Source organism: Protopterus annectens, chromosome 2.part2 (assembly GCF_019279795.1).
Source record: "Protopterus annectens isolate FY-2018-M chromosome 2.part2, PAN1.0, whole genome shotgun sequence".
NCBI classification, from domain to species: domain Eukaryota; kingdom Metazoa; phylum Chordata; order Ceratodontiformes; family Protopteridae; genus Protopterus; species Protopterus annectens.
Window position 1 is genome coordinate 645614418 of NC_056730.1, and position 24967 is coordinate 645639384.

General features: G+C 39.0%; 1 protein-coding gene across 1 annotated transcript in view; it reads left to right on the forward strand.

Annotated features, from left to right (window-relative positions):
- The window catches only part of ATP6V1B1 (ATPase H+ transporting V1 subunit B1), a 1526458-nt gene that overhangs the window by 625704 nt on the left and 875787 nt on the right, over positions 1 to 24967 (forward strand). Inside the window, exon 3 of the mRNA XM_044064065.1 lies at positions 8699 to 8797. Coding sequence (XP_043920000.1) covers positions 8699 to 8797 — 99 coding nt within the window. The remainder of the gene's footprint in view (positions 1 to 8698; positions 8798 to 24967) is intronic.

Here is a 24967-nt window from a genome sequence, read left to right on the forward strand (position 1 = left end):
AGACAAACTCCTGATTGCCTCTGCACTTACTTTTGAACAAGACCTTAAGATATTTAAACTTCTAAACTTGTAATAGCTGTCTCACAAATGAAGAAAGAACTATACTATAATCATGACTTCTGCTTTGGAGGGGCTGTCTTTTATTCAATCCACTTTATATTCAGCAATCAAACATTCCAGTGCTCACTACCAATCAGAGTGACTTAAGACCAAGAGGCTGATATTATGTAAACTACAATCATGCAACCCACACATACCTATGTTAAATGCATTTCATATAGATTTCTGAACCATAATATCCTGACAGTGGAAAGTCATTAACAGGAGAGTAGACATGGCACAGCTTTGAGTAGAGTCCTATGCCCAGCACAGAGTTAATGTGAGGAGAAGACGTATGACTGGTAATGCAGGAATGTCTTGTGGGAGGTCATACAACAGTATGGTGTCCCAGAGCCATTGCTGCATGCAATTCACTCCCTGTTTTGACAAGTGGTGCTTGTTTACATGTTGTCATGGTTAAGTTATATATGTTCAAGATGAGACTAGGACTCCGCTAGAGAGATACCTTATCTCCCCTCCTTCTCACCACAGCCATCTGTGACATACTCTTTGTCTTGTTTTCCTTGCATCTGCCTGCATATGATGAATTTCAGTCTTGGGGAAGTCCAAGCAGATTATTCCCCTGTCAGGTTCTCCTGTAACCAAGTCATAAAATCAAGTCAGATTTGTTCAACAACTCACCATGAACTCATCATCAACATTGTAGTCTTGGTGATTATTATTATCTGAAAAATCAGCCAGCCTTTCCTTCAGGATTTTGTCAGTCACTTTCTCTGTCACTGCTACTAGCCTAACAAGCTTGAATTTCCTTGGAATTTTCTAGCCCTCCCCAACGTCTACAATGGTATCACTTTTGCCATCTTCCATATACCTAATATTTCTGCTCTGGTCAGCTATCTGTGGAAGATCTCTGTCAAGCAATCTGCCAGCCAGCATACCAGTTATATTCCTGGGAATACTATAAGAGGTGATCTGGTGCAGCATGTGGAGGTTTTCAGCCCCTTCATGTAACATTATTGAAGTACAAAATATCCTCCTCATCTGCATAGACTTGCTTAATGGTAAGTGGAACAAAAGCCTACCACTGCAGCATATACAGTAATATCCAAGCAATAAACAAACGTCTCCAACAGTATAAATATCTCTCTACCCGCCAAAAATACACCGATAGATAATCCAATAACTGCGGTTGAGAGATAACCAAGGTGTCTAAGTATCTCGTACATAAAATGTTCACACAGCCATATAAAACTCCGTAAAACTAAAAGAAAGAATCTGTTTATTGTATAACAATTCGGTAAGCGCTTTCACTATAGCTTCATCAGACCGTTAGCATTCAAAAGTCTAATCACATTTAAATAGATCACATGCTTAATTAAAACTCATCTAATTATGTTGTTAAAGAGGTATGAGTCAAATCTATATATACCATCAGGAGAGCACTTATTATACTTGATATATAAAGTAAAACTGTTCCTTTTCCCCCATTAAAATTGTATATAAATGATACATAACAGAATAAATGCATTGTTATTCTTCATATATAGCAAAAACATTATAAAAAATACATGCGATAAAGCTTATTAAAAATATTCAATGATAAAACTAATGAAATCAACATTGCTGTATGAAATCATATATTATTCTATTCAATCGTATGCAATATGATATCATTTATGAAATTCTTATAAAAAATAAAATTTGTTTTGATAAACTAATATAATTTAGAAATAAATCAACAAATACTTGAAATTATTATTCAACGACTATAACAGGATCTACTAGACGTCAATATTGATGTAGTCCAGAAGCGTGTATAATTTGTTTGAATCACTCTGGACACCGGTGCACCTGCCTGTGCATAAAGCATACAAACTACAACCTGTGACCGCTTATCAATGGTCATCCATAATTGACTTAAAAACTATAACTGTTGACCAATTACATCTGTTAAACGTACTGAATATTAGCGTCTACTTAAATATGTGGATGTATGAGCTCTGCTAAAGGTTACAAATTTTGGTTATTCACCCAATAGATATTTATAATTTACTTATATTCTATAGCTAATGTCCAATTCCATTTATTAAATATTGATTATCATCTGCTTAATCAGTATGTCTAAAAAATGTAAACAAAGGTCATATTATAGAACACCTCATTTCATCAAACGTCTGAATAATGTTAGCGATAACTAAAAGCTGTCTCAAAATAATAATATAATAAATATAAACATTGGCAAGCAATAATCCATGTGATTTATTCTGTGCACATCAAGACTTGCACAACCGATGTATCAAAGCAGTCTCATATCAAATCCACATATAATATATATAACGAAACTCTCGTTCATGGGCTTCATCAATGCGAAAAAAGTGCATTGCTCGCTAATGCCCACAAGATGTTAGAGAGGCTATATTAAATATGTATATGTGGAAAATATGCACGTTCTCAGAATAATATTACACAATTAATGAACTTCAGATTAATAATTGCATAAATATACACTGATGATTAAATATATGGTTCTGATCTGCTGTCTGTTAAATAAATAGACTTTATATTGAAGGTGACCAAACGAACCATATTGAAAATATATAATATAATGCATTTATCATGCTAAAAGCTCACCTAGTGTCCATATATGACACTTACATAATCATTATCATGATTCATGATATGAACAAAATTTTTTTATATATCTATATGTAATCAAATAAAACTCAGAATACCCGAGTTGAATAATCTATAAGACATGAGTCACTTTAATATCTTTGAGGTTAAACCATCAGAACCATCGCTTACCGAATAAAAAAACACAAGTTCATCTATGTAATATACACAATAACTAAAGTCCTACGGAATATATACAATGTGCATAAACTTAATATTACTTATAGCGCCTTGCCCTAAGTACTGGTTTAATGGAGGCTCATTCATTAAGGCCTTTACCCTTGTCTGCCCTGAATCTCGTCATCCAATTGATTTCTCTTCTTTCAGTGGCATTACGGATATTACCTTCCCTGAATACTGGGGTTATATTATCAATAGCCATAAAAGTAAAGTTATGTTGTTGGCCACAATTGTGAACATGTTTGGCTAACGCATTGTTCATATATTGAATTCTAATGGCATAGAGATGTTCTGTAATCCTCGTCTTCAGCGTCCTGTTGGTCTTGCCAACGTAAAACGCTTGGCATACTTTACAACTGGCTAAGTAGACCACATTGTCAGTACTACATGTGGCATTAACTTTGAAAGAAAAGATCTGTTGTGTATCTGGATGTACAAATGTATTCCCACTTTCTATATAGCTACAATAATTGCACTGTCCGCATGGACTCGTTCCCATCCAACTATCATCAGTATGTCTATCATTACGATAACATAATAGTCTTTTTAAGTTGCATCTATTTTTATATTGAAAGCTAGGCTTCATTCCCACTATCTGTGTTATCTCTTCATTACTAGTCAGGATCCGCCAATGCTTATTTATAATTTCTATAATATCCTTTCTATCACTTGTATAATACATAGGTATTCTTATCTGCCTAGTATAAGTATCATTAGTAACTATCTCTTTACTTTGGTTGGAATAATATGGGGCAGCTCTATTAAGTCTTAGGTCGTATATATCATCTAAGTTATGTTGTATCTCTTGTTGACTGTAACCTCTCTGTATGAGTCTGAGTTTAAATCTATCTATTTCCTGTTGAAATCCTATTTGTGTTGCATTGAGTCTCGAAATTCTCATACTCTGTCCTCTCATTATATTATTAAATATGTACTGGGGATGCATACTTGTCCTATATAAAAGGGCATTTCTATAACAACTTTTCCTGTGGACCCCAGTGTTAACTTGATCATCCATCACCCTTTGTAGAAACACATCCAAAAAATCTATACGATCTGGTGAATATTCAAACGTAAACTTCAAATAGGGAGTGAAGCTATTGATCACTTCTATATAACTATGGAGATCGTGATGGCTACCTTCCCAAATGATAAAGACGTCATCTACAAAGCGTCTGTAGAAGCGCACATGTGAAGTATGTGTAGCACACTGAAATAAAATGTCTTCCTCCCACATGGCTAAAAACATGTTGGCGTAACTATTGGCACAAGAAGTGCCCATAGCCACGCCATCATGTTGTATATACAGGTGGTCATGATAAACAAAAACGTTATGCTCCAAGATGACCTCCATAAACATGGCTATGAGGTCTATGTGTTTGTCCGAATAATGACTATGTGCAGTCAAATATTTCTTAACGGCTACTACTCCATCCGCATTAGGAATGATGGTAAACAATGATTGGACATCTAACGTGACAAGCAACATTTCTTGTGTCATACGTGTACAACTAATATATTGGTACAAATCCCAAAAAAATTGTTTAGCATCTCTCAAAATATATTCGTTTTGTTCCACAATGGGTCTAAGATACTTTTCAACATAGAGGGAAAAAGGCTGTGTAGACCATCCACCTCCAGAGACTATAGGTCTCATTGGGGGATTGGTGCCATGTTTATGTATTTTGGGAATGCCATGTATATTAGGTATCATAGGATGTTCTACTCATAAATAGCTAACCAGTTCTCTGTCTATACTTTGGCTCATCTCCAATTCAACGAGAATATTAATAATTTTTTGTTTAATAAGATCAAGTTGCTGTTTAGTAATGGCTTCATAATATTTATCATCTGCCAACATATTACACATACTAGTGAGGTAATGAAGGGTGTCCATCACAACAAGAGGACCCCCCCTTGTCAGCTGGTCTCAGGACTATGTTCTTTTCTGATCTAAGTCTAACTAGTGCCTGTCTCTCTTGAAATGACAAATTATTAAATCTCATTTGTCTATTGATATTAAAAGCAAACTGCTCATAGACATCATCTTCGACCATTTTATAGAAAGCCTCTATGAGAGGGTGATTATGAGGTACAAAATCACTTGTTTTTTTTTAAAGGTCGTTGAATATTATTCAAATTATCACCAAACTGGTATCTAAGCATCACATTCCTGGTGAATAATTTTAAATCAGTGAGCACATCAGTAATTCTACTGTTCACTGTTGGAATAAAAGCAAACTAAGTTTGTATATATCTAATGGTCTATGAGAAATGTTCCATACTAGGTCTGCTTCTATTTGTTCCACATCTTTTTGAGTGTCTGTCCTTGTGGTCTCTCCCCTGATAGCTTGTGCTTCTGCCTCCCCCGACTGGCAGAGCGATCTGGCTTGTCCCCCCTCCCTAAAGATATGGGGAGGGGGAACTGAGGAAAAATTTTCTCATGATGTATTTTTTCATGTTGTAAGTCATACTGATTGGATGTACTAGTCATGGTAGTCTTGGGACATACTGAGGGAACTTCAGTTACTAAGTCAGAGTGAGTCAATGACTTGTCTGGTTGCTCATCTGCTGTAACCAGTCCCTGATTTCCTTGTACATGGGATTGTTGTTGCTCACCATCAACCGACGGTGCAGTACTTATATCATCGTCAGTCCGTACATTAGATGTAATAGATTGCTTGAGCCGTTCACTCTGCTGTTGAACAGGCCTCCTAGTATCACGTGCAACTGCTGTAGTCATAGGAAAAGGAGACGCTCTTGGCCAAGCAAATACTTGTGATGTTCGAAAATCCCCAACATCTCTATCTATCTTATTCTTCTTCTGTTGTAAAAGTCTCCTTTCGTATACCATAATGCCATCTAGCATGTTAGTGATGGCTCGATTAACTAGTGGCTCTGGGTATTTAATACTGATATCATGTTGTTGAGCTAATGCTGATTTAATTAAGTCATCCTCTACTGGCTTAAAGAAGTCTAGCAGCAATTGCATATACTTCTTACTAAGTTCTAAATTCAGCTTCTGCCACTGAGTGAGAAGTTCGGGATACTGGTCACCATAGGTCGGCATTTTAAGTATTCGTAAACCTCTAGGCACTATGTTTTTTTTTAAACATACTTCAAAATGTAGCCTTTGTGTGGAAAGGCGCTTTAATTTCAACAAGTCGACCTCTAAATTCTGAATAGCTACTTGCAGTTGTTGTACGGTGTCTGTGGGGTAATTGTTTAACCCTTCTTCTCCTTCCGTTTCATATAGCATAAGTGGATTATCATCTTTTGTCAGACAAGCTAGCATTTTCTTTTTCAGGCATTTGCCTCTTTCAAATGTACTAAACAAAGCATTGTCACTTGCCTGTCTATTAGAGTAAATTCTCCGATCTACATTGTGTTCCTTTATTACTCTACTAGTTTCGTCGTCTTGTGTAGTGGCATCCGGTCTATAATCCAGTTCGATGTTTTCATTAGGTCCTGCCATGTCACCGTGGATAACGTAAATGAAGACAGAAATAACCAAGCAATAAACGAACGTCTCCAACAGTATAAATATCTCTCTACCCACCAAAAATACACCGATAACTGCAGTTGAGAGATAACCAAGGCGTCTAAGTATCTCGTACATAAAATGTTCACACAGCCATATAAAACTCCGTAAAACTAAAAGAAAGAATCTGTTTATTGTATAACAATTTGGTAAGCGCTTTCACTATAGCTTCATCAGACCGTTAGCATTCAAAAGTCTAATCACATTTAAATAGATCACATGCTTAATTAAAACTCATCTAATTATGTTGTTAAAGAGGTATGAGTCAAATCTATATATACCATCAGGAGAGCACTTATTATACTTGATATATAAAGTAAAACTGTTCCTTTTCCCCCATTAAAATTGTATATAAATGATACATAACAGAATGAATGCATTGTTATTCTTCATATATAGCAAAAACATTATAAAAAATACATGCGATAAAGCTTATTAAAAATATTCAATGATAAAACTAATGAAATCAACATTGCTGTATGAAATCATATATTATTCTATTGAATCGTATGCAATATGATATCATATATGAAATTCTTATAAAAAATAAAATTTGTTTTGATAAACTAATATAATTTAGAAATAAATCAACAAATACTTGTAATTATTATTCAACGACTATAACAGGATCTACTAGACGTCAAGTGGCATGTTGTCTAAATAAGTACCTCTTGTTGGTTATAGGATGAGTAAAAGTGTCAGTAGTAGATACATACTTACATTGATTGCACATATGGCATGGAAAGGTCCCTATTCTATTGCTCTGAGGCGCATCAGAGTGACAGCGATCATAGCATAACAGCCTGTTCAATGAAGGCATGTTCCTATATGCCACCCTAGGTCTTACATCAACTAAAGAACTAATCATGTCATCTGCCATTAAAATACTCCAATGCTTCCTGAATACATTCAGGATGCTGTTATTTCTATTAGTGAAGGGAATAATAATCCTATTATGGTTATCATTAGTCCTCCTATTGACAGAATGAGAACGTCTATATGTTCTATTGATCAAAGGTGCTCCATCAGATAATCTATGTGAGTCACCTAAAGAAATGGCTTCGGATACATGTCTCATATTGTAACCTCTAGATAAAAAATTCCTAGTAAGTGTCTGTTTGTGTTCATTATAAGCTGTCGTCTGAGATGTTAGTTTGGAGATCCTGACCATTTGATTGGTAATAATGTTGTTGTATATGTGCCGAGGATGCATACTCTCACGATGTAACAGGTTGTTTCTCCAACATTTCTTCCTATAAAGTTCAGTATCAAAGCCCTGATGGGTATTGATTATTCTAACATCCAAAAAATCAATGGTGTTTAAAGAATAAGTACATTCAAAACTAAGGAAATCTGTGGTACTATTGAGGTATGCTACGAAACTCAAAAGCTGTTCAACAGTTCCCCTCCACAACAAAAACACATCATCTACAAATCTATTATAAAATACAAGATGGTCAACAAAAACTGAATCTTCATTCAAAACAAAACATTTTTCCCATTGTGCCAACACCAAATTAGCGTAGGCGTTGGCACAAGGGGTAACCATTGCTACCCCTTTTGTTTGTAGAAAATAATTGTCTCGATAGCAAAGGACATTATTTTCTAAAATGATCTCCAAAAGTGACATGTATCTAAAAATTACACGTTCAGATAATTTATAGTGTATAAAGGGAGGGGGGTTTTATACTGCATTTATATCTGATGAAGCGTTGAGAAGCAACGCGAAAGCGCTTATACCACTGCAGTCTGTTTATCTGTTGTTCAATAAAGCGTGGACTTTTGGTTTTACCTGAAGATTTTGGAGTTTTATTCGGTTTGGCTTACATGGTGCACTCTTTATTGTTATTTCTCTTGATATAGCCTACTTCTCTTCCTGCTTTACCTACTTTCTAGCCTCACCTCACTTTAATTGCCTAACAGTCTACTGTCCTTTCTTTATATTCTTACACTAACCTTTATGTATCCCAGAATGATTTGTACATTATAACTTAAATAAATATAGTCCTCACTTCCTTTCTTGTTATAAAGAAGTATTGCCGGTTTATTATCTTGTGTTAGGATTTTATCATTAACAGTAAGAAATATATACTGATAATCATACAAGACACAACACTACCATGTAACACAATATAATATGGTTTCAAAACACAGTACAGATAACCTTGTTCTAGAAAACAGTGAATGTTTGAGCATGCCAAAATGAAGTAACCCAGATTTTCTTGTTTGTTCCCTTCTATATAGTTTGCCAAATATGCTGAAATTGTAAATTTTAGTCTTCCAAATGGGACACAAAGAAGTGGACAAGTGCTTGAAGTTTCAGGTTCAAAGGCTATTGTCCAGGTAAGTGTAATTTTGTGGTAAACAAAATGAAAATGTTAACATTCAGTGGCAAAGACCAGAAAATAATATTTGCATTAATCATGTGTACTCTTATTTAGGGATTGCGTGATATGGTTAAGTTAATAGTGGGTGTGAATACCATCAATCAAAAAGAAAGTGTTCAGAATGCTCTATTAGGCTTTTTCCTACTGCTGGCTTTTATAGTATTAGCATTTTTAAATAGTTTCCATTTTGTTTTTCTTCATCTAAGAAAATGGTTATTAAGCATTATTAATAGTTTGGATTCTGATGGTATTTTTCTCTCTTTCTCTCTGTCTCTACAGACGTGTGTGTTTTTATGTATCTATGTACATAGCAGCAGTTCACTTTGTTGAATGTTGCTTTTGCCTGCAAAGTGAAGTGTTATGTTTTTTATTAACAGTGCTGTTTATTGAGTGCTGAGCTTACTAAATGTTGGAATGTTGAAGGATGGGTTAGTGTGGGGTATGTGCTTTGAGTTATGATATGTGGGAGTATGTGTTGATGCCAAAGCCTTTGGCTAGTCTGAAAGTTTTGGCATTTCTGGTGGGAAGTCTGTGTACCGTTTTTTGTGGGTTAGGGTTAGAGTATGGGCTAGGGGATGGTATAGCTTTGGTCCTATTCATACGTACTGGAAGTGTCATTATGTCTATTGAAATGGTACTGTTAGGGAAGGAGTTTTCTGTAGAATAATGTGTAGGGTTGGGTTAGGGTTGAGGTTAACACACGTGAGTAAGGCAGTACATATACCCAAGTCAGTGGTGGCTCTTGTTTGTATTAACCCAGCTACTGCCCTTAATCCTTACACATTAACATTTGAAAAACTCTTTCCCTAAAAGTATTACTACTCAGACAAAGAGTGTTAACTGCTGTGTTTTTTTGTTAATTTTCCAATTGGAAAAGGAAAACATTTGCTGTCCTTTTTTGACTGGATGAGTGTCAATATTTTTAGTGTTTCATAAAGGAAAATGTGATATGCAGAAGTTGGTGCAATGATTATCAATACTTCTGCACATTGATTTATTTAAATACATTCATGTACATATGTGTAGGTACATGTACGTGTGATTGTGTGTGTGTGTGTGTGTGCGCGTGTGTGTGCGTGTGTGTGTGCATGCATGCGTGTGTGTGTGTGCGTGTGTGTGTGTGTGTGTGTGTGTGTGTGTGTGTGTGTGTGTGTGTGTGTGTAAGCATATAAGCATGAGTACATGGTGGCAGGGTCAGCAGTTTTTAGACAACTGGACTGCGGTGGAGGGCTTCATCACCTCTGGGAGGCTGGAAGGTTTGGTATTGCTAAGTACTATTGATCCTGAAGAGTATTACTATGCATAGAAAATGAGATATCTGTGTCATTGTTTCTCTTTTAAGATTTTATTAATAAAAATGTATGTTTTATTTAGTATTTTCTTGTAAATGTCCTTTCCAAGTAATGTCATTAAGCCTGTTTTATGTGCAGATGACTACATAAGAGCATTAGAAAAGGATGAGGATTACAGCAGTTAAAATAATTTAGCCCCACACACCAAAAAAGTTCCAGTTAGTAAATACTTTTTGTACAGCTTATGAGTGATAGAAGTAGAAGGTTGTATAGAAACTGGAACCCTCAAAGACTTATCTAAGAATATTTTCAAGGCACGTTTTTCATTTAACTCACCTCTGAACCAAATAATTATTTGCTGTGCTCCAGGTGAAGATGTATCAATTTATTGTATTCTGAAGAGTCAGCTTTATGGAAATGTTTAAAACTAATAATTTCAGAATCAATATTGCTGAGCAGAGGTACACAGGTGAACGGGTGTCTTTTTTTGTATCCATAGCCTTTGCTGTCAGTTTTTATTGTATCCATAGCTTTTGCTGTCAAATATTAATAGAGAAAGTTCTTTCAGTAAAATACATGTAAATGTGTACCTAAGATTAATTGAGAATGGAAAAAATACTTTTATTCAGGTTTAATATTGGGTATATTTACCTGCAAGTAGTATGACAAATATGTTTACTTATGTACCACTTATGAAAACTAGCCTCACGACTAGTGCATTTCCAATTGTTTTCACTGTAGAATATCTTTTTTTTTTTATTTTTTGGCAGTCTGCCATAGGTAAGGGACATACTCATGCAAGTAGCTGGCAACCACCAATTTAGATGATTCCTAAGAAGCTGCATCTTGCAAAAGGTATGCTGTTACTACAAGGAGCCTGCCCTTGATGAATCTGTGGTTAGGCACTGTTTCTCAATCAGAGTTCAGCATTTTGTTTGGAAAATTCCAACCATCTGCAACACTTGTGTAGCTCTGTGGCACACAAGGTGATGCAACGTAGCCAGTACATAAGGTAACTCATTTTGCTGCTCCCATGGTATAGGTCTCGATCTTTGCAAAAGTCAGTAAAGTTCTGCATTTATGTGCTTAAGCATCATAGTTAGGTTCACAGGTTCATAGGTAGGTACTAGGCTATCGGCCCGAGGGCCTATGTAAGCCTAGCCAACAAGGTTCCCTGGCTTACGCCACCCAAGGAAGTTATTTTCCTGTGCCACTGTCGAGTAGAGACACAGAAGTGATCCCGGGGTGTATTTCCTATTTCCCATTCACTCATCAAGATTTTTCTTGAAGAGTGCTGATGAAGAACTTTGGTTGACATAGATGGGTAGCTTGTTACAGAGTATGGGAAGTCTCTGGGACAGGAATCTATCACTCCAGCATGTCCTGTTTATTGTGGTGACAAGGTTTAGGTCCCTAGACCGTGTAGTTTGGAGGGATTGGGATTTCTTTTGGTGTAGCATGTCCAACAGCTTTGGGTTTGACATAGCTTTATATGTTAGGCAGAGATCACCTCGGAGTAGGCGATATCCTATGGAGTAAAACTGGAGTTTTTTGAGACGGTCAGAGTAGGGCATCTGTTTGAGGCCAGTAATCCTCTTTGTGAGGTACTTCTTTGGACTTTCCAGCTGATGCAGATGTCTTGTGAGGTACATTCCAAAAGGCGCATTGTACTCTATAATGGATCTAATGAGTGTCGAGTAGAGGGGAATAATGACCTCTTTTTTTCCTTGATGAGAACCCTTTTATGATGAGGTGTGCCACGTAGAAGGACTTCCTGACTACTGTGGCGATGTGACTATCAAAGGACAGAATACTGTCCACCTGGGTCCCAAGGTCTCTTATCACACATTCAGTGTTAAGTAGACTGCTATCTAGTAGTTCATGGGTACAGAGTTTTTACCAAAGGGGATGACACTGCACTATTTGGCATTGAGCTTGAGACCATAGCTCTGACACCAGGCATCTGTCTCAGTGAGGCCCTTCTGTAGGATTTATACATCATTTGAGGACTCGACTATGGTTCTTAGTTTGCAGTCATCTGCAAACTTCATTAGGCAGAGGCCTTTGTGTTAGCCTGTACTTCAGAGAAGTAGATACAAAACAGGAGTGGTCCCAGGATTGAACCCTGTGGTACTCCACTTGTCACTAGTTTGAGGTCAGATTTGGAGTGTGCAACTTTTACAGTGTGGGTTCTGTCAGTGAGTCAGTTGGCAACCCATCTTGTGATGTAGGGATTTATACCTAGTTTAGTGAGATTAACTATAATTCCAGAATGGGGGATGGTGTCAAAAGCCTTGGCGAGGTCAAGATAGGCTTTGTGAACCACCTTACCCTCATCTACGGCTTTGGTGACTGACTCAAAGAAGTCGGTCAGGTTCAGGAGGCATGATCTGCCTTTCACAAACCTGAACTGGGTGGGATCCAGAGTTTGGAGGTTACCAATGCCTTTGTTTATGAGTTCCATGATGATACTTCCATGGCCTTGCAGACCAGGCTCGTCAGGCTAATAGGGCGATAGTTCCCGGGATCAGTGGTGGCTCCACCTTTGTGGAGTGGGATAACTGTTGCTGTACGCAATTCAGTGGGTACAAAACCTGATGTGAGGCTATGATTGAACATGGTGCTTAGGTGGGGAGCCAGTTCGTTCTGAAGTTCATGTAAAATGCAGCCTGGGATGTTGTCTGTCCCATGGATGCTGTGTTTTGGCTTTAGAGAATGCAGCTTTTACCTGCATAGCTGTGATTACAGGGACTTTGCATTCTTCCTGTATAGATATGGGCCCTTTAGGGGGTGGGGGAGGGGTAAAGTTAGCACTGAATCTATCTGCCAGGATGTTGGCAGTACCATTTGGTTCTGTAATTTTCGTGCTGTTGTGCTGTAACTCAGAGCAGATCTGGGTGTTGGCATTGAGATTCTTGACATAGCTATAGAATGCTTTGTGGTTGTCCTTAGAATCAGTGTCGATTTTGTTTTCATAGCTAGCTTTGCAGGATCTTATAAGGGATCCCAGCTTCTTACTGAGGCTGACCAGGGAGCTCCTCCACTCATGGGATTTTACTCTCTTTTGCAACAATTTCTTCCTTCTGTTGTACAGTTTGTTTAGTTTGTTTATGGCAAGGGACCACCACCAGATTGGCTTCCTTTTTTTGGAGGATAGCGTCTTGGTTCTGTTTGGGATAGCATGATCCATGCACTCATGTAAGTGCTTATGGAGTGTATTTGTTCAAGATTCAGCAGTCATAACTATATTATCCATCTGCATGGGTGTCATGAAGTTCACCACTTCTGTCTTAAGAAGCATGAAGTTGGCTTTGGAGAAATTTTTTACCATGGTTTCTTTAATGGGGGGTGGGGGCAGGATGTGGATATCAAGGGTGATTAGCTTATGGTCTGATCGAAACAATGAGGAGTTGACTTCAGGTGTGGAACACCAATCACTCATGTTGGTAATGACTAGGTCTAGGATACTGTTGCTCCTAGTGGGGGTGTGGATAAGTTGATCCAGGGCATTGGAGTTTATGAATTCCAGAAAGCGTTGTGAGAAGGAGTTGGTACATGACTAGTTTTCCCAATTAATGGTGGGGTAGTTGAAATTACTCATTATTAGAGTGGTTGGTTGAACCCTAATATTTTCCAGTACATCAAGAAAAGAGGAGTAGGAATCTTGAGGCATGGTGGGGGATCTGTAGCAAGCTACAATTTGGATTGCAGTTTTACCCAGAGTTAGTTACACTTGGATAACCTCGGATGCATTATGCTGAGCAACTACCAGGAGGTGTGGATATCCTTAATGAATATGGACACACCTCCGCTTTTGGTGTTCTGGTCCAGGTTACATGGCTGAAAAGTGTGGTATGAGTTATAGCCTGGTAGTGCAGAGGTGCTCTCTGGAGCCTTGAACCAGGTCTCAGCTACTGCACAGATATCGATGTTCTTCATTTTAAGTAGTGCCTTGAGTGAGTCAATTTTGAGATTTAGACTTCTAGCATTGAGTAGCATTACCCTAAGTTTTTGCTTGCCTGTTCCTGTTATGGTGGTGAATTTGTCATTTGAACCTTGCCTAAAAAAGGCACTATAGGGGTGATAAGAGCCTTAGCCAGTATCTGGAATCCCAGGGGCGACAGGTGCAGGCCATCTCTGGCAAAGCATCGTGGTCTGTCGACCATGTCATCCCAAGCAGACAGATACTGGATCCCCTTAGAATGACACCAGAAGCTTAGCCAATTGTTGAAGTCAATTATTTTGCCCTTGTACTGCGGTATCATTCTGGGCGATGGCAGAATGCTACTCAGGGCTAGGGTCATACCTGCCTGTGCTACAAGATCAGAGAGCTCTTCCATGTCTCTTTTCATGTAGACCAGGGAAGTACGTCTCAGGTTGTTCACACCAACATGGACAATGACAGAGTCATATTTGTACTTGTTGTGGAGTGACCTGAGTGAGTGGGTTATGTGGTGGATCCTGGCACCCGACAGGCAGCTGACAGTAACCTTCTCCTTGTTTAGCCTGGTGAGTGGGACATCAGTGTGCCTGACTATAGAGTCACCTATGACTAGTGTGTTGGATACGTTGTTTTGCCTTATTGGCTATGGTTGAGAGGCACACTGAGTCTGTGAGCAGACATACAGTAGAATGGCCAATAAATTTAAATAGTTGAAGGGGAGTGATTTCACAAAATGATAATTTTGTGCTTACTCACACAAGCCAGTTAAAGCAGAGAGGAAATGAGATATATGGTCAAACATAACATAAGAGGCAGGCACCTAGAAAGACAGTGGTATTTAAGAACACGACAGTGACAGGGATGGGGGTTGGGGAAATATTTCTGCTTGACTCACAAGAGACAGAGCTGTGGTGTATTTTGAAGTTTTAATACACAGTTAAAAGCAGAACACAAGCAAAGCACAAGGTAAAGAAAACAAATTACAGCACTCAAAATCTAAAAAGGCAATAAATGGTACTTACGTATTATCGCAACCAGATTTTTGCGTTAATGCTGGTTGCTTCTGTTTAGGTCAGATAGTAGCACTGCAGTGTTATGAAGGTTAGAGACATGTGTTCTGTAATGTTTTTGTACTTTTAGGAAGGTTTATCATTGAAACAGCTCATAAGATAAGGTTCAAAAACAGGTTTCCCCTTTTACCGCCAGCATCTCCTGTCAGTTAAGCGAGTCCCATTCTACTGCGAACGTGTTCCTTCCACATGCTGTAGTCTGTGAAGTAGGAAATCTCTGTTTTCAAACCTGTAATGCTTCAGATAGTCAGATGACACAAGCTGTAAAAAACAATTATTCCAATTTAAGATGCTGCAGAAATAGGGAGAGGTGGGTCAAAACACTTTCAGCAGTGATCTGAAAAACTATACAGTGAATCAAAAATAACAGTGCACAACTCTGAATAAAATTAGTCCAGCAACAATTTACAGTACACGGTTCTGAAGAACCAAAAAATATATACTTAGCTCTGTATATTTCCAGATAGTTTGAAAAGAGTTCTGTTAGACACAGGTTCCAGCAATGATATGCAGGCTGTTAACTAACAAGGTCTATTATTATGCACGTAATCCTTCAGATAGTCAGATGACACAAGCTGTAAAAAACAGTTATACCAACTTAAGACACAGCAGAAAATAGGGAGAGGTGGGCCAAAACACTTTCAGCAGAGATCTGAAAAAATATACAGTGAATCAAAAATAACAGTGCACAACTCTGAATAAAATTCAATCCAGCAACAATTTACAGTACACAGTTCGGAAGAACCAAAAAAATATACTTAGCTTTGTATATTTCCAGATAGTTTGAAAAGAGTTCTGTTAGACACAGGTTCCAGCAGTGATATTAAACATTTTATTAAGTGTCTGTATGGCCATGAACACAGCAATATTGCATCTTCAATCATGGGGAAAAGTATGACATAGATAACAACCATAAGTGCCAGTAATTCAGCTTAGTAACTTGATGTAGAAGGCAAGAAAGATTGCAAGCCTCCTTCTCAGAGATGGTGGTGGACAGGAGCTCCTCCTGTTGAGACAGTTGGAAGAGACTTCCTCATCACCCCAGGCATATGTCTAAGAACTGTCATAAGGTCAAGGACTTGGAGGCAGGTTTATTTATTTGCTATTTGTTGACAGGTTAAGTGGGCTGGTCTTTTGAACATTTTGGCCGCAACCCAGGCTCAGAGGAGCAAATAAAACAGTAAGCAAAACAATAAGAATATACACAATTGAAATGTAAACTAGAAAATATAAACAGTAGTGAAGAATGTAAGCAAGACATGTGCATAACTATACATACAGGAAGAATTTGTAGTTACTTAGTCTACAAGTCTTGTTTTTAGATGATAACAGAAGCATGTAAGTACAGTATTAAATGGAACAGAACAGGAAGTACATAAATACATTTTAGCCTGCATCTCTGAAGTATGAGCATTTAGATTTTTTTTCTAAGGATGCTTCATCAGTTTGGTTTTAAAACAATTCAGAGTTTCATGCTGCTTAATTTCTGTTGGAATGTGGTCCAGTCAGGGCCTTTTTTTCAATGCTTGTTTTATATTTAGGCCTAAGTAAGATGGAGGGGTATTGTTAAAGTTTTTCTAAGTGAATAGGTATGTACTTTGAAAGGTACCTTAGTAACTGTTACAGGACACTTTTGGAGTGTGATAATTTTGAATATGGTCAAGCCAAAATGAAATGTGGTTGTGCTAGAGATGGAAGGCCAGCTGAGTCCTTCTATAAGATCTCAATGATGTGTGAAGGGAGTGTTCAGTAGGGACAATCTGCAAAGTTTGTGCTCGGCCATTTGTAGTTTATGGATATTAGGGCTGGGTTATAGAACAGGCAAAGTCATATTATAACTTATATATATATATATATATATATATATATATATATATATATATATATATATATATATATATATATAAGAGATGAGGATAGTTTTAGCAACTTTGGCCAGAGAATATCTCAGGATCCTAGGGTTCATGGCTTCTATGATTCTCATAATCTCTCTCACCAGGTTGCATATGATAAAAAATTCAGTGTTTTCTAAAAATCACATTGATCCAACATTTGCATCCTCTGGAATTCCAGATTTCAATCTTGAGCTTTGTCAGAAAAGAATTGCAGTAGTAGAAATTTCAGATAGAAGCACATCCAGATATCCCCTCTTCTCCTCAACTTTCAATCCAATCTGTAACTACAGACACCTCAGATTTTGCTTGGGTAGCAGTTTCTATGGAGGTAAAGGTGCAAAGCCAGTGGAACTCCTGAGACAGACCAAAGCACATAAATGTCAAAGATATGTTGACTATGATCCATGCCTTAAAATCTCTTCAACCTCTATGGTCTCAAGGAGCTCTTTAGATTATTATAGACTGTACAACAGTTATGTAAGTAAACAAATGAGGCACTAGGACATACCCTCTGTGCAGGTTGGTTATGATAGCTTGGGAGAAAGCTCTTCAGCACTCATTAATCCTCCAAGCAACTTAGATTCTGTCAGAGCAAAGCATAGTGGCAGACAAGATGATAGACCCTCCCTAATGGAAATTGAAGTAGAGGGTTCTTCCAGGAATTCATCCAGTTTTGGGGAGCACTTCAAGTAGATCTGTTTGCATGCTTTCAAAACAGGCAATGCAACAGATTCTGGTCCAAGACTCAGTGTAAACAGGCCTGGAAAACAAATTATTTTTCTTTCCCCTGTTCGAGAATGTACCTTTATGCCTTTCCCCCCTTTTCCACTGATATCCAGAGTAATTCTGAAGATTCAAAAGTATTCCCCAAAGATCATTGTGGTGACTACCTTCGGTTTGGGTTCCTATTATATAATCAAAGACACAATTCTTCAAATGCATCTTGATCAAACTTGAAAGCACAAAACAGCAAAATAGCGAAATGGCATATAAGCGATTTCTTTCCCTGGGAGCCTCCATTACTTTGCCATTTTCCTCACTATAGTGTGATCTCGGAGTTGGTATATTTAAGTAGGGGGGTGTGGGGGGCACAGCCCCCCACATGGGGGGAGCCCCCCACTTTATGTAATGTTTTGAAGTTTTTATTTATTTATTTTTTTTGTGGAACAGCGATTTTTTTCCCTGGGAAAAAAAATCTCTGTTCCAAGTGTTCAAGATTGTAAGCTTTCTCTTACATGGGGTCGATAAACCAGCATTCGCTTTTTTTAAGCGTTCACTGATTCAATATAGACCCTTCTGTCCCAGGCAACATTGGTTCTCCCTTTTTGTGGTATTTCCCAAAACCTGTTACCACAAGCTTCCTCACAAACTGGAACTGTTCACACAAGATAAGCGGAGTTGGATACTCTCTACTTGCAATTCTGATTCCTGTCAGGCACCTCTTTCTTGATGACATGCAGCAGATATTAAGAGAAACAAGAATACCTGCTACTAGGAAATCTTATATTGGCAAGCGGAAAAGATTTTCTAGTTGGCGCCTAGCCAATAACCAGGGTCCCATCGAAGATTAAGAACCACTGGTTCATAGGTTCATAAGTTCATAGGCTGGTACTAGGCTTTCGGCCCTAGGGCCTATACAAGCCTAGCCATAACAATTCCCTGGCTATTTCTTCCCACAATATTTACTTTCCTGGACCCCTGTCTAGCAGGGTGACTGATGTGCTCCCCAGGGTGAATTTTCTTTCTCCCATCCAATCATCAAGGTTCCTTTTGAAGAGGGCCAAAGAGGCGATCTGCTTGACATGTATGGGCAGTGTATTCCAGAGTCTGGGGAGTCTCTGGGTCAGGAACCTATCCCTCCAGCATGTTTTGTTTATTGTGATGACAAGGTTTAGATCCCTGGAGTGTGTGGCTCTGAGGGATTGGGATTTCTGTAAGTGTAGCATGTCCAACAGCTCTGGCTTTGACATGGCCTTGTATGTTAAGCAGAGATTATCTCGGAAAAGATGATATGTGACAGAGTATAGCTGGAGTTTTTTTGAGACGGTCAGCATAGGGCATCTGCTTTAGGCCTGTGATTCTTTTAGTGAGGTATTTCTGCGGCCTTTCCAGTTGTTGCAGATGTCTTGAGAGGTACATACCAAACGGGGCATTGTATTCTATAATGGGTCTAATGAGGGATGAGTACAGTGGGACAATGACCTCCTTTTTTCTTGATGAAAAACCCCTTAGTGATGAGGTGTGCCACATAGAAGGATTTCCTGACTGTAGTGGCGATGTGGTTATTGAAGGTGAGACCACTGTCCACCTGTGTCCCTAAGTCTCTTATCACACTTTTGGTGTTTAGTGTACTGCCACCTATGTGGTAATTCATGGGTACATGTTTTGTCCCAAAGGGGATAACTATACATTTCTTGGCATTGAGCTTGAGCCCATGGCTCTGGCACCAAGCATCTGTTTCTGTAAGGCCCTTTTGTAGAGTATCCACATCATTTGGGGATTCAATAATGGCTCCCAGTTTGCAGTCATCTGCAAACTTTGTTAGCCAGAGTCCGTTAGTGTTGGCCTGTACTTCAGAGAAGTAGATGTCAAACAAGAGAGGTCCCAGGACTGAACCCTGAGGTGCTCCACTTGTCACTTGTCTGGAGCTGGATTTGGAGTCAGCTACTTTTACAGTGTGGGTTCTCTCAGTAAGCCAGTTGGCAACCCATCGAGTGATGTAGGGATTAATGCCCAGCTTAGTAAGTTTATCTATAATTCCAGAGTGGGGGATGGTGTTAAAGGCCTTGGCGAGGTCCGGATAGGCTGTGTGGACTGCCTTACTCTCGTCCACAGCTCTGGAGACTGATTCGAAGAAGTCAATCAGGTTCAGGAGACAAGATCGGCCCTTCACAAACCCAAGCTGGGTGGGGTCCAGTGTTTTAAGGTTGCCAATGTCTTTGTTTATGAGTTTCATGATAATACGTTCCATGGCCTTGCAGATCAGGCTCGTAAGACTGATGGGGCAGTAGTTCCTGGGATCCAAGGTGGATCCCCCCTTGTGGAGTGGGATAACTGTAGCTGTGCACCATTCAGTGGGCACAAAGCCTGAGGTGAGGGTATGAGTAAACATGACACTTAGGTGAGGTGCCAGTTCATTTTGTAGTTCATGTAGTACACAGCCCGGGATGTCATCTGGTCCCATGGATGCTGTATTCTTAGCTTTGGAGAGTGAGTTTTTTACTTGTGTGGCCATTATTACCAGAATTTGGCAATCTTCCGGTATTGAGATGTGCCATTTAGTGGGTGAGAGGGGGTGAAGTTGGCACTGAATCGATCTGCCAGGATATTGGCAATATCACTGGGATCAGTGTTTTTAATGCTATTCTGTTGTAGCTCAGAGCAGATCTAAGCATTCCCATTTAGATTCTTGACATAGTTATAGAATGCCTTGTGGTTGTCTGGAATCTTTGGCAATTTTATTTTTGTAACTAGCTTTGGAGGATTTTATGAGGGATCTCAGCTTCTTACTGAGGCTGGTAAGGGAGTTTTTTGCATCCTGGGATTTTCCTCTTTTCTGCAACAGTTTCTTCCTTTTGTTGTAAAGTTTGTTTATGGCAGGGGACCACCAGATTGGCTTCCTTTTTTTTGGGAGTGCATCTTGGTTCTATTTGGGATGGCACAATTCATGCATGAGTGGATGTGCTCATACAGTGCCTTAGTGTAGGACTCAGCAGTCGAACTTTCAGTTCCCATCTGTATGGGTGTCATGAAGTTTGTAATTTCTGACTTGAGTAGCATGAAGTTGGCTTTGGAGAAGTTTTATATGGAGGTTTCCTTACTGGGGGGGTGGGGGTGGGATGGGGATGTTAAGGGTGATTAGCTTATGGTCTGACCTGACCAACGAGGGGGTGACCATAGGTGTAGAGCATTGATTTCCCATGTTGGTAATGGCCAGGTCTAGGATATTGAAGCCGCTGGTGGGACTATGGATTAGTTGATCCAGGGCATTGGAATTTATGAATTCCAAGAAGTGTTGGGCAAAGGTGTTGGTACACGAGTAGTTTTCCCAGTTAATGGCAGGATAGTTGAAATCACCCAGTATTAGGGTGTTTGGTTGTATATTAATATTTTCCAGTATGTTTGAGAATCTTGGGGCATGGTGGGGGCTCTGTAGCAAGCTACAATTTGGATTGCAGTCTTACCTAGTGTTAGTTGCACCTGGAGAATTTCAGACTCCTTGTGTTGGGCAACTAACCTGGTGGTGTGAATATCCTTGGTGAATATGGACACTCCTCCACCTTTAGTGTTTTGATCCTGGTTTGGTGGCCGAAAAGTGTGGTAAGAGTTGTAGCCTGGTATTGCAGGGGTGCTCTCTGGAGCCTTGAACCAGGTCTCAGTTACTGCACAGATATCGATGTTCTCCATTTTTAGGAGTGCCTCGAGGAGAGTGCATTTTAAGGTTTAGACTTCTAGCATTGAGTAGCATTACCTTCAGGTTTTGCATGCTTGTACCTGTTACGGTGGTGGTTTTGTCCTTTGAACTTTGCCTAAAAAGGCACTATAGGGATGCCAAGAGCTTTAGCCAGTAACCTGAATCCCAGGGGCGACAGGTGCAGACCATCTCTGGCAAAGCATCATGGTCTGTCGATCATGTGATCCCAGGCAGACAGACACTGGATCCCCTTTGAATGACACCAGAAGCTTAGCCAATTGTTGAAGTCAATCATTTTGTCCTTATGTTGTGGTATCCTTCTGGGCGAAGGCAGGATGCTACTCAAGACTAGGGTCATACCTGCTTGGGCCACATTATGTGAGAACTCTTCCATGTCTCTTTTCATGTAGTCCAGGGAGGTACGTCTGAAGTCATTCACTCCAACATGGGCAATGACAAGAGTCATATTTGTACTTGTTGTGGAGTGACTTGAGTGTATGAGTTATGTGGCGGATCCTGGCACCTGACAGGCAGCTCACTGTAATTTTCTCCTTGTTCAGCCTGGTGAGTGGGACATCAGTGTGCCTGACTATAGAGTCACCTATGACTAAAGTGTTAGGTACGTTGTCTTGCCTTAGGGGCTGTTGTTGGGTGGCACACTGGTGTTGTGAGCTATGTGACACTTTGGCTGTGATTGGTGTTTGTTTGCATTTCAGCTTCGGAGGTCCTTGTTGCTTGGGCAAGTTATAGTTAAGGGCCTCTGCATATGTGGATTTAGTGTTGCTATGTGTGGGTGTTGGTGGTGTGAGTTTAGAAGGGCTGTGTGTTGCTTGAGGTGTAGTGCGAGTGTTAACCTTCTCCTCTTGACTGTCTAGCACAATCTTGGGTGGAGAGAGCTTTGCTTCCAGTTTGGCTATGTAAGTGCATCTCTCACGGGTTGTAGTATTGGGTGGTAGGAGGAGAGGGTTGTCTGTGTACATGAGGCAATTGCTGCATTGCTCCAGTATGCCCAGATTCACCATGTGGACAGGAGAAATCAACGGAAGCTGACCCTTGGACATACCTGGTTTGGTGCTTTTTTTTGAAAAGTACAGGAGCTGTTTTCCCTTACCTTAGCAAGGTACATTGCAATTATAGGCTGTTTAGTGCATATGATTAATTTCTCCTTATTAATAAGGAGAGTTGAGTGCATGTATCAGTTTAAGGCTTCCTAGTGCTTTCCAGCAGGTATTAGAGCAAGTGTTAGTCACAGGGATGCTTAAAGGTAAGATGAAAAAAATGGTTTATCCTAAACACTGCAGTGTGCACTAAAGATGTTAGATGTGAAAGTAGGTAACTTTAGTTTTACCTGTCTAAAAAGTTAAGTTTTAGTGGAGAGTCACTATTTTTAAAACAGCAAGAATGATTGAAAGGGGGTGATTACTTTTGTATTCCAGTACTATGGAATACAGTAGAATGGACAATAAATTTAAATAGTTGAAGAGTGATTTCATAAAATGATAATTTTGTGCTTACTCACACAAGCCAGTGAAAGCAGAGAGGAAATGAGATATATGGTCAAACATAACATAAGAGGCAGGCACCTAGAAAGACAGTGGTATTTAAGAACACGACAGTGACAGGGATGGGGGTTGGGGAAATATTTCTGCCTGACTCACAAGAGACAGAGCTGTGGTGTATTTTGAAGTTTTAATATGCAGTTAAAAGCAGAACACAAGCAAAACACAAGGTAAAGAAAACAAATTACAGCACTCAAAATCTAAAAAGGCAATAAATGGTACTTACGTATTATCGCAACCAGATTTTTGCGCTAATGCTGGTTGCTTCTGTTTAGGTCAAATAGTAGCACTGCAGTGTTATGAAGATTAGAGACATGTGTTCTGTAATGTTTTTGTACTTTTAGGAAGGTTTATCATTGAAACAGCTCATAAGATAAGGTTCAAAAACAGGTTTCCCCTTTTACCGCCAGCATCTCCTGTCAGTTAAGCGAGTCCCATTCTACTGCGAACATATTCCTTCCACATGCTGTAGTCTGTGAAGTAGGAAATCTCTTGTTTTCAAACTTGTATTATTTATCAGCTGTTTCAATGATGAAGCTACCTAAGTCCACCAAACCTGTTTCTAACATTCATAATACTGTCGTACATGATCCAAAAAAACAAAAAAACAAAAAGGTAAAGCCAAAGAAGTAGTAGTCCTTCACCAAAAGGAACTGCAGTACAAAGTAATCCATTCCACAGATCATATGCTAACTCCTGCATTCCTTTTAGCCCAACACACGTACACACACGCAACTACTGTGATCCTGAATTCAATGCTGGACGTCTTTAAAGGACGCTACCCACGCACCTTAAAATTATGTCTTACTAGTTTTTTTAAAACCCCTACCGATATCCCCCAAAGACCTTCTGCCAGTCTACCCTTCGATATCACACTTCAGTGAGGCCATTTCAGTAAAAGTGAAGAAAGTAAAAGAGGTCGCAAAATCTGGTTGCGATAATACGTAAGTACCCAATAAACTAATACAAAATACAACAAATAAAAAGCAAACCAACCTTTCCCTCACAGCAAAGTGTAGCAGAGTCTGGGTGAGCCTTTCCAATAAAGCTCTGAAATGTTTTATTTTACCCCTTAAATAGAAGGTTTAGTTCCTATCTCCACCCCTCAGTTCACAAATAATTAACCTTAAGTGACCTCTTCTCTTCTATCCTATGTATGAGTCCTTAATTGATCAGTTCTAATTTCTGCCTGACTCACAAGAGACAGAGCTGTGGTGTCTTTTGAAGTTTTAATATGCAGTTAACAGCAGAACACAAGCAAAACACAAGTAAAAGAAAACAAATCACAGCACTCAAAATCTAAAAAGGCAATAAACTAATACAAAATACAACAAATAAAAAGCAAACCAACCTTTCCCTCACAGCAAAGTGTAGCAGAGTCTGAGTGAGCCTTTCCAATAAAGCTCTGAAATGTTTTATTTTACCCCTTAAATAGAAGGTTTAGTTCCTAGCTCCAGCCCCTCAGTTCACAAATAATTAAACCTTAAGTGACCTCTTCTATCTTATGTATGAGTCCTTAATTGATCAGTTCTAATTTCTGCCTGACTCACAAGAGACAGAGCTGTGGTGTCTTTTGAAGTTTTAATATGCAGTTAAAAGCAGAACACAAGCAAAACACAAGGTAAAGAAAACAAATCACAGCACTCAAAATCTAAAAAGACAATAAACTAATACTAAATACAACAAATAAAAAGCAAACCAACCTTTCCCTCACAACAAAGTGTAGCAGAGTCTGGGCTTAAATATTTTTGCGAGTTGCTATCATCTGGCCTTTCTTTTTTGTCCGTCAAAGTACATCTTGTAGCCATTTCAGTGTGTTTATCAATGAATCCTCCACTTTGTTCTGTTTTTGGTGAAACAGTTTCTGAAAGGAGTTTTACACCTGAGACCACTTCATAAACTAAATGAAGAAGATATGGAACAAGGTAAACGCCCAATCCAAGCAGCAATAAA